The 15,211-nt window shown below is 36.8% G+C and overlaps 1 protein-coding gene across 1 annotated transcript in view; it reads left to right on the top strand.

Moving 5' to 3' along the window:
- LOC106517634 (potassium voltage-gated channel subfamily D member 3) overlaps window positions 1-13,248 on the top strand; it is a 60,708-nt gene extending 47,460 nt beyond the window's left edge. The window contains exons 3-4 of the mRNA XM_014008593.1: window positions 11,410-11,572; window positions 13,129-13,248. Of these exons, the coding sequence (XP_013864047.1) occupies window positions 11,410-11,572; window positions 13,129-13,167 (202 nt within the window). The 3' untranslated portion in view covers window positions 13,168-13,248. The remainder of the gene's footprint in view (window positions 1-11,409; window positions 11,573-13,128) is intronic.
- Window positions 13,249-15,211: the final 1,963 nt, after the last annotated feature.

Genomic DNA, 15,211 nt, shown 5'->3' with positions numbered 1-15,211 from the left:
TCTCTATATTGAATTATAATTTATAATGTCTTAAACAGATATTTCTCATAATTTGGCTAAAGAGAAATAAAAACATAGCAGACGACCAGCAGGCAAGGGCAAACACAGGTGCTAATTCAGGTGGTAACTGTCGGCTTTACAGACACAAGTCCTATCGACTGACACCAATTATGTTATTATTATTAACATTTTTTTCCCCAAACAAATCCCACTGAGATCAAATGTGTCTCTGGACATGAATATTCTTCAGCAATCACTTTTGCATCTTTGCAGTTACCACAAAAGTAAGTAAAAATAGGTTTGTTTGTTTTTTGTGCAGGTGTAGATTCACAGTCATCTAGGACATGGCAGGTAAAAAAATAAAAATAAGACAAACTGCTTCCCATCCAAAGAGCTGTCCTGGAGTTTTAAGCTTTAAACTGCATGAGATGCTTCATTTTTGCAGCTAAATTTACTTATATTCAGCTTCAGAAAATGTCTGGTTGTTTTGTTTTTTAACATTTTATTGGATATGAATTTCCTATTGCATCTTCACAACACTATGCTTCATTACTTCTGATGATTGTTTTTTTTTCCCAGAAATTCCCAGTGAAACAGCAAATAGAAACTTTGAAAGAAAAAAAAGCCTGAGCAGACCTCATGAGGAAAAAGGCAGACGCCAAACACTGATAACTCTGAGCTACGTAAGATCTGGGTGGAAGAGAAATTGAAAAATATCTGTTTGTTTGTGTCTATTTCCTCTTCAATCAGCAGCTGGCGCACGGCTGACCTTCTTGCGTCGGGTTCAGCTGGAAGTTTTTCCCTGTTTGAAGGAAGCTCTCCTCCCCTCTTGTCACCAGCTGCAGATTATTCATTCTTCAAAAACCCATTACTTGCCTCATTACTGGGACAAGTGGCACAAATCCCTCCAATAAATGATTGATAAATTCTCATTGTTGACAAGAGTTCAAAATTTAATAAATTACTGTGGTTCAGCAGAACATTAAATGCTTTTGCAATGTATTTAAAAGTATTTCTTTTTTAAGTCTTTTTAAAAAAACACCATTCAGTTAAAAATCTTTAAAAAGTCTTTTTTTAAGAATCAAACATTATGTCCTGATGCATCTCAGTAATCCAGGTAAAAAATCAAAAATAAAAAAATTGTATAGGTCTTCTGGACGGGTTCTTCTCTAATGAAACATTTCGTCTCTCCTCCAAGAGACTTCTTCAGTCTGAGAGTTTCAGGCAAAATTCAGGCTTTTAAGCACTGCCTCCACATGACTGATACTCACATCACATGGCCATTGTTGACACCTAATTAACACCTATGGTTAACAGGGGGTGGAGTGATACTGGCAATAGCAGCACTGTAGGAGGGGGGACAACTGAAAACGGAGGCCTCCACCTCTGTTTAATGATGGACGGTCTTTCTTCACAAAAAATGGCTTCTTTTACTCCTCTCTCAAACCAACGTTCCTCTCTATCAAGYATGAGAACATCCTCATCTCTGAAAGAGTGACCGCTGGCCTGTAAATGAGTGAAAACTGCAGAGTTCTGGCCATTAGATGTAGCTCGTCTGTGTTGGGACATTCTTTTGAACAGTGGCTGCTTTGTTTCCCCGATGTATAACTGGTCGCAGTCCTCCTGGCACTTAACAGCATATACAACATTGCTCTGTTTGTGCCGGGGCACCGGATCTTTGGGGTGAACCAGCCTTTGCCGTAATGTGTTTTGGAAATCAAACATTATTTATGTGTAAAATAAAGAATTTCACATGGATCATGTAAAAAAATTGATCCTTTTTAAAAATAAAATGCTTCAGAGTTGGAAGTGCAGCCCTTCAGCAGGAATACACCGGAGAATGAGTGCTAATCAGAGAGTTAAAAAGAACAGTGCATTAATTTGCAAAGTCTCCCTAAGAAAATAAAGGTTAAACACGATTCACAGTTTTTATTTTAAGCTGTTTTGAAGCCGTTGACCTCTCATACATCATCCTCTGGTCAACAGTGAACTTGACCGAACCTGTTTCTTCCCATGCTTTTTAAATAAACCCACCTTTTTTAGCTTGTTTTGAGCAGCGCTCTGTGGCAGCCTGCTTTGCCCTTGATGTCTGCTGTGCCCGGCTGAGATAGAGGAGCCTCTAATTTAAACAGTTCACACAGGTTATGATGGATGATGCTTTCGTTCCAGTGGCAGCAGGTCACACAAACTAATATCCCACATCTCTCATATGCCTGCGTGTGTAATAACAGACATCAGATCGTTTCTTACTGTTAATCCCATCTCACCCTCCCGTCTTTTCTTCTCCTCTCCTGCTCGTGTTGTTATCACCCTGTCTTCACGCATCCCCTCTGCAGGAACAACAGAGGTCAGATTGTTTGTGAGTATCTGTACACAACACTTCCAGTTTTCCAGGAAAGACAGGTCAAACTGCACGTCCTCTTCACGTTCTTGAGTTTTAGAAAAGCAGATTGGTTTCAGTGTCGAGTCTGCACAGATTAGAGGCAAAATGAGCATCAGAGACGTGGCGTAAAACTTTAAAAGGAGCAACGATTGTGACAATTGAGATGCTGCAGGCAGATCTTTACCTCTGAATAAAAATGTCACTGCAGAAAAAGATATGAAATACTTGGAAATATTACTCAAAAAGAAAAAAAAAACACCATTCAGTTAAAAATCTTAATTTCTTCTCGTACAAAGCTTAATAATTGGGCTATACTTATCTGAATACTTATTTGATTATACCTTGATCAGCTTTTCTAAATGTCAAAAGAATAATTTCGCAGACACTTTATTTAAAGTGTTAGAAAGTTGTCAGTGTGACCTCTGTTACAGCAGCTAAGAAAAGAGTTAGAGCTGTAAAAATAAAGGCAAAAATAAAGCAGGAATTCATGAACACATAATTCCCAGCCATTTGTCAAATCATGCAAATGCAGCTGCAGATTCTGTAAGTAACTACAAGGCAGAGTTTATTCCTCCTGTTAAATCTCCTTAAAGTGTTTTATCATGAAGATTTATTTTAATAAAGTTCCTGCAGATCATGTGTATAATAAATTAACTGATGCCATATCCTCTGATTAAATCATTATTAGAATACAATGAGAATATAAAGCCGTAATGACAGATTTATTTTGTGAACATGACACAGTGTGGACAACAGGCAAAAGATAAGTACGTAAAATTCCACCAAAGATTTTATACTGATGCCAGCTCTAACAGACTGTCACCTCTGGTTAACAAGTGTCTTTTTTTTTTCTTTTGCTGCTATGCCTGCTCGTTTTATCTTTGTTTGGCTGTTTGTTCAAGTGGACTGACATTCTCCAAACTCCACATTTGCCTCTATAATGAAATTATTCAATGCCGATTCGAGGCCTGTACTAATAAAATACAGCAGCGTGGATTCGAGGCAGATTGTGTAAACACGAAGCAGAGAGAGATCTTCGATTACCGTTCAAATTCGCGCCGCAAATATTTGCCTGCGAACAAAAAACAATCAGGACCCTGAGCTTCACAAACATGCAGGAGATTCAAATAAATGTATTAGAGTTAATCTTTTAAAGACATAAAACATTTTCATTCCTAATCTGTCACAACGTTTTTCTTTGATCGTCTAAAACGCAGGGGGTGGGGTTTTATCTGAGGATAACTCAAGTGTTACCTCGTCAGAAATGTGTGTTGAAGGTGTTTTTGTGTAAGCTGACTGATGAATTACACGTCCCGTAACTCTCGTCATTTTATGGATTTTCTGAGCACCGTTCGAGTGCTTTTCTTCTAGGCAATCAGTCTTCGTGCAATAAATAAAAATGACAAATTACAGTGTAATTTCACAAACACCTGTCAAGTCAGGAATAGCACAAGTACCGCGTGTCTCATGTAAAAGCAACTTCCAATGATCTTCATCACAGCTGAGCCAAAGTTGGGTCTGTCCTGGCTCTTCTGCTTTCAAATTTGCCTCCAATAAACGGAAATCATTCAACCAGATTGATTGTTTTTGGCTTCATGGTGCCTCTCTGATGCAACGCGTCCCATCCAATCCTGTTTTATTTGATACCAATCACAGGCCTGTCAGGAGCACGCTGTTCCTTCCCCCTGTTGTGGAAACGAGAGCAGAGACTCTTTTAATGATGAGGAAAAACAAGTAAAAGATTGCAGAGGATAACCCGCATGAATGAATGATTGATTTTTGCTTCCACCTGGTTGGGTGTCTTGTAAATGAGCATCTACAGCAATTTATTATTTCGCTTCTTTTTTTCTGTTTTAAGTCCCTAGGTTATGTACATCACTGCATCATTTAACTTCTCTCTCAGCCTTTCACTGAACATCTGTTGTTTTCCAGCATGATATCACGGTGTATTAGTATGTTGACACAAAAAGGTTAATTGGAAGAGATGCATCCTCATGACCTTAAGTGCTTTGCGATAAATACACAAAATATTTATATTTCTGATTATCCGTTGCTCATTGAATCCACAATTAATTATAGTCTTCGGAGCAAGAAGGGTTTTTAGAACTCGTGACATTTCACATTGCAGCTGTTTGCTTCTTGCTCATGTGCAGCAGATGCAGTTTGAGGTGTTTTTTGTGGTGCAAATTGCAGCCATGGGGTTAGCTGAATGAATCAATAAATATCATATTAGTGGCCTGCTTTAGAGTTGATTACATTTACCAAATACAAACCAAATCACATTCCCCTGTGTTACCCATATCCCTAAGCCGTTAATTTGAAATTACAAGGCGTGCTGTTTAAAATAACTCCATACAAATTGGGATATTCTTCAAAAAGTTAATAAATCATCAGTTGTTGTTTTTTTCTTTTACATAGACATACCACTGGCACAGGTTATACGCTTTCATAATAAAAAAAATAATAATTTGGTTTGAATGAAAAATTTATTTTTGAGCATGTGCGCGACAAATAATCAAAACATAAAAATGAAAAAACAGTGAGTCAATACTTGCATTTTTGGAAAGCATAATTCAAAATAAAAGTAATTATGTCGTACTTTGATAAATAAACTCCTGCAAGCACATCAAAGGATGCAAATTATTCAAATAGGCTTGTCATTGTGATCTCTATGATTAAAGTCAGTTATTTTTTGAATAGGAAAGTGGCAGCATAAAATCAAAACAGAACATCCAGACAATGTTTTAAAACCGCAAACAAAGCCGTAATAAATGTCACATGAATGCTATAAGACTATACTCTGTTTGCCTATTTTCTGTCTTAACTGTATTACGCCGCCAAATGTTGTCAACGAGAATAAAAAACTTTGCACTTACCTGAAAAGACCCTATTTCTACAGTCTCCTGTCACCTCCTGGGAAATCTATGAACAGCTTTTATTCCTGAAGGCATTTGAACAAAAACCCTTCTGTGACCGTGTGTTCTCGCCATTTAGTAACTTTTATATTTCCTTTGCACTCTGGGATGACGCAGGCAAAAATGGTGAAAATAATGTTCCAGCAACAGATAATAGCAGGCCTTAAAATCAAAACAACAAAAAAATACAGAAACCTTAAAAACGAAGAACAAAAACGTGAAGAGCAAAATATTCGGATGAAGCCTCTGATTAAATGTTCTAGGTCATTTTATTTTTATTTTTTGCAGTAAATCAACTATTATTTAGCATTCCAATTTTTACTCTGTTTGTGTCCTGGATGCAGCAGCTCACAGTCTTTTCAGGAGTTAAAATTCCAACACGCATTTGGCTGCAAATAACGTCATGATTGGCAGTGAATTGTGCGGCACAAAGCTCTGCAAATATGTCTGCGTGACTCATTTGCACACTCCTCCTAAAAATTTTGCACTCTGACAAAGAAACATTTGTAAATACAAGTTGGCCAAGTACTAAGATTGCTGTAATTTTGCACTGCACTCAGATAACAAAACAGGATGTCACACAATTATCTGAGAAATGATGTTGCAACAGGTGCAAAGTCTTGATAAATCTTCCCGTACATCGTGGCTTTTAGGCTGCTAAGTTGAGGTCTCATGGTTTTTGTTCCATTGCAAAGTAATGACAGAAGAAGTCATTATATTATTTAAATTTCATTCCTTTGTTTGAAAATATGGAAACAGCTTCCCGTTAAAAAAAATGTTGGTGAGGTCATGTTGCCTTCAGGTGAAAAATGAAACAATTCAACTGAAGCAAGTTTGTTGTTCCATTAACAACTCATTGATTTGCTCATGTTGCAGAAAGTAACAGGATTTCTTTCATTCACAAATAATTCAATAAAACAATTTAAAAAAGTCAAATTCACGTCTCTTTCTTAATATATGTCCTTGACTAGCAAACACATCAAATCTGTAAGTGCATGGTTCAAACTGCTCTAAACGTAGCCCGGATGGCTTGTTTGTGAGAACATGTCGCTATCTTCAGAACTTGAAGTAACACCGGATCATTTTTCTCTATCGGGCTGTTGAAATGAAATCATCGGCTATCATTTAGAAGCACGATCAAGAGTCTTTTAAACATGGTTGTGGAAAAAAAGTAGGTGGAGGAAGACCTCTGATTAACAAAGCGAGTTAGAGTTTTACAGAGCAGGTGATCAACACTGCTAATGAGGGATGGATACGGAATGAGAAGAAGGTCAAAATCTCTTTGTGCCCGCACAAATGTAATTACAACGAACTTTTCATTGTGCGACGGTTTGCTTTCTTTAAGCCCTTGAAAAGGGGTGCCCTGTTAAGAACTCAGTTGTTGAAAAGAGGAAAGTTATAATCATTTCCTATATCACAGTTGTAATGAGATTCCACATAATAGCATTCATTATAAAGGCAGTGGCAATGGTGAAATCAGTTGTTTGATTGTCTGTCAGCAATAACACAAAGTTCTGTAGTCGGTTCTGCATCACCTTATAAGAAACTTTCATTATTTTAAGTGTCCTCTATACACGTCTTCCTACCACGTTGATGATTTACTCAAAAAAGCGAGTGTCTGGGGTTAAAATGTGTTTAAGGAAAAAAAAATGATAACCCTACTGTGGATGTGCAGAAAAAAACTGCTCTGAGATTTAGCATTATTGATGTTAGCTAACCCATTTGGTGCAGAATCTCAAAAAAAAAAGTTTTCTCTTTTTTGAATAAAACGTGGAGCTGACGGAGTTCACATTTTATAAAATGTAAAACTTGCGGAGCCCTAATGCAGCAAATAATAAACAATAGTCTTGTAAAACAGAACAGTTTGTGCTTTGTTGTTTGTGTTTCCTAAAAGGCTTGCAAATGATTATGTGCAATGCTCTTGAAGGGAAAATTCTGCCTTTTGTGGTGCTGAACTCACAGAAATAAAGTTCCTACGAGTCATTCTGAAGCTGCATCCACATGGTGCATCAGTTCAGTTTTCCGAGGGAATTGCTTCCTCTTGTAGAAAACAGAAAATGGTATAAATCCATGATAATAAAATGTAGAGGGGCTTGACTGTAGTCCTTAAAGTTGTCCCAAATGCATTCAAAAAGGAAAATCTTGTGATCTAAAACATTTGCACTTAACCAGAAAGTGTTTATGCGCATTTTTAATGATCAATCAGTCATATCCGATGTGTCTCATGTATATATAAATGTAAAAATAAAAATAAAAACGATTTGGTCAAGCTTTAACAAAATCATTTCACTGACACTTGTGTCAGAAAGCTCCTGATTGGAGGTGGAGCAAAACATCATCTTCTTGTGCAACATGAAAATTGATGTGCTGGCTCCAAATATGAGCCTTTTAATTATTATAATAAATCACTCATAATGATCCCCTGTTCTCTGCATTGCTACTTCTTGATCGCTTGCAGGAGCATCAAACACATGGAGGGAACTTTACCGAAGGTCGAATGGAGAGAGTTGGTGCCATGACAAGTAGCAGTTGGTAATTTGAAACAGAAATCCTGTGGAATATTTTATCTGTTTATGAACAGTCAAGTGTGATTTTCAAATATTTGGTTAATAATTAGAAACCAATGAACAAAATAATGCCATAGTATTACACTCTAATGAGAAATATTTGTTATTCCCCTGCTGCCTTTGGGTCAAAATAACCCCTGAGACCTCGGTTAGTCTCAGGGAAGAGTTTGGATATATTGGTACAGGTTCCTTAATTTATTTTTTGCCTATTAATAAAAATACTAAAAAGTTTTGTACTCATTTTGTGTAAAATAAGGTGATTTGTATTACCTGTAAGAAAAAATTGGGATTTGAGCAGCATCTTATAACTCCTACTTGTACATATTCACTAAGGACAAACAGAAGGCTGAGTTTGTTATAATCCTTCTTCTGTTTGGTCTGTGGGGGTAGGAAGCAGGAGGTGTGTAAGCCAAGTGATTATGGTTCCTATTCAATTAAACTTCTGCCAAAAGAAAAACAAAAAAATAAGCTGGAGCGCACCCGTGTCTGGGCAGATAGCAGCTCTTAAGAGGCGCAGCAGTCAGCGGTGCATTGGTTTTTTACCTGTCGAGACGCTCATTGTGTCAAAAACGCAGCCGAGAGGAAAGTTGGAAGAACCGAAAAGACCAAAGAGCAGGAAAAAGAGAGGAATAAAGAAATTTTTGACAAGTGCAGCCTCGGTTGTTCAAATCGGTTCTCCATGCTCGATCAGTTTCTTTAAAGTTATTCTCGGTGGGAAAGTTTGGCCAGGCACCTGGGTTTCCAGACGAGTCCCCTACACGAAATGTGCTCCTGTTTGTCCTCCCTGTTGTCTAATTACACCATTTTTTTTCTCTCAGACGGCTCCCGTTGTGCTTCGGCAAACATCCCTTCACATCAGAGTACTTAACCCTGATGTCAGTAGTTTCTTCAAGAGAGAGCTCCACTGGTTTTTCTCTCCAGCCTACGAGCTCATCTCAGAAGTTTGTTTTTGAATCAATTTGTTCCACTGCGCAGCACCATGACCCGCAGCTCCGGCCAGTGAGTCAAACCTGGACTCCTCCTGGCCTTTGGATCCCACTGGCAGGACCTTGTCTCAGTCACACAGATGGTGGTGTTCAAATAACTGAAGGTGGGAAAGTAGAAAGAAAACGACTGGAATAAGAATCAGGAGGAAAGAGACAAAGCAGCTAAAATTATGATTCACAATTGTTTTAACAACATTAAATTTGCTTAACTCAAAACTGTCTTATAGTACATGCAAACAGCAGTTAACACAAGTATTAAGGTGGACATACACAAAGCCTATGTTTTTAGCTACTAGATACATTTTGTTGCTTTCTTGGGGTCTCTAGAAGAGCAAAAATTTTAAATTTTTAACACCGTCTTCTGGATCTGGCCCCACCTTAAAACAGGACGTCACACTGGTTGAGCAGTCTCTCTATAATGTGACCAGATCCTTGAACAACTGTCTAAAGCTGATGAGAAAGTAAATATGTATTGTGTTTTAGGCATGTATTAACTAATCATATGTGACCATAACATAACCCACTTGAAACAGACTGCACATCAACTAAATCCCATGTTAATCATAAAAATAGATAATTAGGCAAAATAAGTATTCAGAATATATCCTAGTTAACCTAGAAATATAAAAGTTTGTGTGATGCATTAAAACTCAGTGATAAACAGAATACATAGAGTTACAAAAATGAGGAATTTAGACCAAAGTGTTGCAGTTCCACAACAACAAAAAAGGTTTTTAAAGAGTCTCCTTTAAGACCATTTATTGTGACACTTCAGGAAACATTATTATGAGCTTCTTTTATCAACATACTTCTAATTGGAGTCCATTGGTGCCTGACTGGATTTATTAGACAAAATAGGCAGAAGTAAACACCAGTCTGCTCAAAGTTTAAGTGTTGAGACAAATATCTAGAAGGACAAATGTGACTTTCTGCCAAATCTGGAGAAATGTTTATTGGAAGACAAACTGATCAAATCATTCCCAAAACACATGAGGCAGGCATTCCTGCTACAGGAGCTTTAAAAACCTCCTGAGACCCTGCATTTTTCCCTCTCTACCCATGATGCGTCTTTTTTTTTTTCAACTTTAAGCCATTGTCCTCATTAATAGACACTACCAGCACCCTCTAGTGGTCCCATGACAATATTACACTCATTCAAGTGAAAATAAAATGGTGGGGATCCCGGTAAAAAGCTTCTACAACAACTCTGGTTAAAAAAAAAAAATAGGCAAAGTAAAAATCTAAGTTACATTTGACACTTGAAACCAGCGTATTTATGCACAGTTACATTTTTAGCCTCACAAGACATGCAAAAATAACATGTTTTTACAGCTGAAGCAAAGTACAATGTCAGTAAAGATAAAGTCCTCATTTGAGGACATTGGGGCTATAATTTTGTTATTAATTGTGCCATGAGGTAGGATAAACTTGAAAATATTTAGAAAAGTTTACAAATGTAAATAGTTAGTGTACGTGTTATATGCGGTCACAGATTTTTATTGAACAAATCTGGAAGTATATAGAACAGTTCATGAGCGCAAATAATCCTTCCAAGTGGTACATTTGTTCAACCGTTTAATTATACCAACGATGTTCTGTTCAAATGGTCTGCGATTTCCTGCCATTATGTAATATGTTCTTCAAACTGAAGAGCAATCTGAAAGTTGTCAAAGACAATGATGATGCACTTCACTAATTTTGCTCTGCTCAACAGCTGGCTGCTGTATTGCCAAAATAACTAAGAAAATGGAACCACCAGAAAGGCTGTCATGAAGTTTCACAAAGGGTGACATTTTGAGACCCAGTACCCTCATATGAGGACCACTTCCTGTACCCTGACAGAGTCTGGTTATTATACTTATTAGGTCCTACTAATCCCTTTATATAGAGAAAGAAAAAAATGCACATCCAGAAAAAGCTTGGATCTCTAGATTCAGTATTTCATTAATTTTTTCAACAATGAATTTAGCTAAATAAATTGTAATATTGCTTGATGTGTGGAATGTTTAATGCAAGTTTATTAATCAGTAAAGTTATCTTTAAAACTGTGAAGACCTGTGGTCATCATGTTTCATGTAAAAAAAATGTGGCACGGTTCTTCGTGAACCCCTGAACCAGCTTTAATGCTTTGAAAGTGGCGGTGATTCATGCTTGTCTCCTGTTCCATGAGGACCGCTGTGGTTGTTTTATCAGCTATTATGGATAGGTTATGCAACAGCCTGATTTTAAAAACGAGTACTGGGGGGACTTTGCTGTTACATTTGCAGCTTTTATTCTTTTATTTTTATTTTTGATGAGCAGAAGCAGCATGATTTCCTACTATCTAATTTAGCAGGAGCAAAGCCCACAGTTTCAGTCCTTTAATACAAAAAGTTTTCTGGCATTTTCTCCCAGCTGTGTTTAACAAAAGCATAAAAGAAAAGAAACAGATAATATCAATACACAGCAAAATATCACAATATGTCTGTGTGGATGATGGATTGGAACATACCTGGTGCACCTGAAGCTATATATCTGTGTGTCAACACTTAAATCCTTCTCATCTGTTTCATCTTTAGGTATGGAGACATGGTTCCAAAGACAATTGCTGGGAAGATCTTTGGCTCCATCTGCTCCCTGAGCGGCGTGCTGGTGATTGCGCTGCCTGTTCCCGTCATCGTGTCTAACTTCAGCCGCATCTACCACCAGAATCAGAGAGCAGACAAGCGACGTGCTCAGAAGGTAAACGCTGCTCTCTTTGTTTGCCTAAACTGGGAAATTTGAAGGTTAAATATGAGTTATGTGCATGTGCGCATTAATGTGTTACCTAATTATCAAGTTTTGATTTTCAAAAGGCAAATATGACACAAGATCATGACATGTTGTTGAGTTAATGAGAAGAAATATGGAGAGGAGGACATTTTGAATAAAAATGTCAGGTTGTTTGATGGGGATGCTTGTCTTAGAAACACTTTGATGGTGTTTTTATATATTTAAGTGATTAAAATAATAGATGTCTGCACATTAAATTACTGTATGATTACAGAGAAATGTTATTTATTAGGGCTGCGGTAGCTCAGTGCCACTTTCTTTTTATACTAAGGTTGCAAGTTTGAGCCCTGATTGTGTCAGGAAGGGCATCAGGTGTAAGAAAAAAACAAAATTTTCACATAAGTTTGAACATAAATTATAGAAGCAGCTTTTAAAAGAAAATAATGGTGAAACTGTATGGAGGACCAGAACTAACATGATTAGAAATAAAAGCAGCAATAAAAAATGGACCAATAAATGGACCAATAAATAAATAAATACACTTAACAAGCACCAATTAAATCAAAAAGGGAAGCTTTACCTCATGTTTTAAAATTTTCCAGTTTTTCCAACTTAGTTCCAATAAAGTTAATATTTAACACATAATTTACATTTTACGGTTTCAAAATATTATTTTTGTTTCTCCTTTTATGCATCTCTTGAATACTTTTATTTAAATGTCTTCATTGTTTTTCCCCACAAATCTTTTTATTTCCATGTGTTGCTTTTACATTTCTCTGTCTCCTTCACTTTACCTTATGCAGGTCTGCCTCATTATGCAAATAAGGTGGGTGGTCCTTCTTGGGTCAGCTCCTCTCCTATTGGTCAACAGACAGGATGGAGCAGGATCCATATGCAGATCTACTGCGCATGCTTGTGCTGCATCACTTTAGCTTAAAGTTTAGATTAAAACAAAGGCAGGATGAAAACACTGGCCTGTGCCTTTGTTTTAAACTAAACTTTGGACTAAACTTAGAATACAGTAAATAGTAAGTAGTAAATACAGTAAATACAGGAGACAGAGAAATGTAAAAGCAACACATGGAAATAGTAAGACTTGTGGGAAAAAATATTAAAAAAAATTAAATATAATCATTTAGGAGACACAAATGCATCTACAAGTAAAATGAAATATATATATTTTTAAACTGTAAAATATAAATTTTGTGCTAAAATATATAATTTATAAATTATATAAAGTTAGGTAAAGTTCTCCTTTAATTGGTGCATGTTTGGTGTATTTATTTATTTATTTATTTGTCCATTTATATATTCCTGCTTTTACTTCTAATTATAGCAGATTCCGTCCTCCATAAAACTGACTGACACCAGTCAGAAATGTAACAATTTTATTACAAACATCTGTCCTTCAATCTACCGTAGTTCATCTCTTTGGCATCATGACACACTGTGTAAATTTGTTGCCCTTCAGCTAGACATTAATTTAATAATCTCAACCATCCAAAGTCCTTCTCTCTCTTTTTCAGACACACAGACAGAAACACACTTCAAGTACCAAATGTTAGCCAGCCTTTCACCACAGTCTCCCTGTAGGCTTGACCTTTCTGCAGGGCTGCATGAGAGTGCTATTAAGTTAGAGAACAGCCACTGATAGCTAATTGAGGAGAACGTCTGACTTGAATCCACAGAGCCAGGTACGTTGTAATAAATGCACTGATTTGAATCCCTTCAAACATAATGCAGTGACCTCCCTGACACCTCCCTGCTGTCCAGCGTTGCATCAAGATTCAGTTCAAATGGAAATATGTCCTTTGCCCACACTCCAGAGGCATATATTTTAAACATGTTGTTAATTCTAAATTAGCTGCTCTTTCTCTTTATATTAGGCATGTGATAAACGCTGAGGTTTTATTCACCTCCTGTCTTGGATACTGTTTACCCCTGTAGGTGAATGTGCACAGCAGGCTGGAGCGAGGTAAAAAATGTATGGATGTAGCCTTTTTAATGAAGGATCCTCTCTCAGAAGAAAACCTAACGTTTAGAGGCTGGTTTTAAGTTTTTAAAGCAGCTTTGACACCCTAAAAACTTTTGAATGTTCATAGCAAAAAAAAAAAAAAAGTTCAGTTCTTATTTCTGTTTGCAGAATATGATTATACAATAAGTCTGTATTTTAGGGCATGAAGTATGTTTATCTGGTGAGTGCCTATGAGTTCTAAATGTTACCAGGACAGTAATATGTTACTGAGTTTCTGTGACCTGTTTCTGTTCACAAGAATGTAAAAATCTCCTGTCAAGGATTTTTTTTTATTTTCTCTGTGGTGTCATTTTTAAAAGCAAAACAAGACGACAGAAAACAAGAGGCAAACAAGATCTGTTATATACAGTATTAACCCTGCTCCCCTGTTCCTCTATTACTACATCTCTCCTGGCCTCCCTTTCCTCTCTAGATCTCATTTGTCTTCATTCTTCTATATCAACACACTGCTTCAGGCCCCAGTTACAATTATGTAGTCATTTGGGAGTTTCGCTTTACAAAAAAAGTATTTTTATGTGCCAAGTATTGCCTTTCAGTCCTAAAATATAAAGTAGAAAATACTAATTTCATTTAATGATAGTCATTGTCTAGCAACTCCTACAGTTCGTGTCTTCTTCAGTTTCAGTACCCTGCAGAGAGATTAACAAGCCACAGAAACAAACCCTGATACTCGTGCCCCTAAATCACCGTTGTTAAAAAAACTGCAGCAAAAAAAATAAAATTGGTTCTTCTTTTATTCATGCATAAATCAGCTGTGCAGCAGTCACCATCAGAGTGATGGTGAGTGTCGAGGCAGCAAATGGATTGAGGTCACACTGGCAATGGGACAGCAAAGTCAAGTGGAACTACACAGAAACCTGGCAGGTTGTTGGGCACAAAAAAAAATAAATATATAAATAAATAGGCCGGAGACATGAGGGCAAAAGTAGAAGATTATAGATGAAGAGAGAAAAAGTTTGAACAAAAGGGAATGAGATGGGGACATAAAGGAGATTGAAAGCAAAGACAGCATCGTCTGGTGGAGAAGTTTCAAGGCTCACTTTTCACACGCAAACTTTTCTGATGCAGTCTGGCCTAGCTGTCAAACTCTGGGTAGTTACGCAGTTCAGACTCGATTTGTGCTGCAAACCAGGAGCAGAGATTAAATAAAATCACCGGAATCCATCATAACACAGAGATGAAGAGGCTCAGAACAAGCTGTGGACTAATTTACCCAAAGGACCTTCTCCAGCCATGAGAGATGTCTTCATCACTCTTTAGGGAGCGTTTAATTTTCTAAATGAAATTATGATCTTGAATTTCAAGTGATTTGTGAGGTTTAAGCTGAAATGTGTCCCTCTTTACTTGTAATCAGTAATTAATTTGAGAAAAAATATTTTTATTTATCCATTCATTTTGGCTTTATTATTTTTGATTTTTGAATGTTTTTTTACATTTTCAAAGGAACAATATGATAATACAATCATAAAAGTCTCAGTATGTTATTATTATTATTATTATTATTATTAGTAGTAGTAGTAGTAGTAGTAGTAGTAGTAGTAGTAGTAGTAGTAGTAGTAGTAGTAGTAGTAGTA

Source organism: Austrofundulus limnaeus, unplaced genomic scaffold (genome assembly GCF_001266775.1).
Source record: "Austrofundulus limnaeus strain Quisiro unplaced genomic scaffold, Austrofundulus_limnaeus-1.0 Scaffold51, whole genome shotgun sequence".
NCBI lineage: Eukaryota > Metazoa > Chordata > Actinopteri > Cyprinodontiformes > Rivulidae > Austrofundulus > Austrofundulus limnaeus.
Note: the sequence above shows the minus strand (reverse complement) of the source record. Positions and strands in the feature narration are given on the sequence as shown.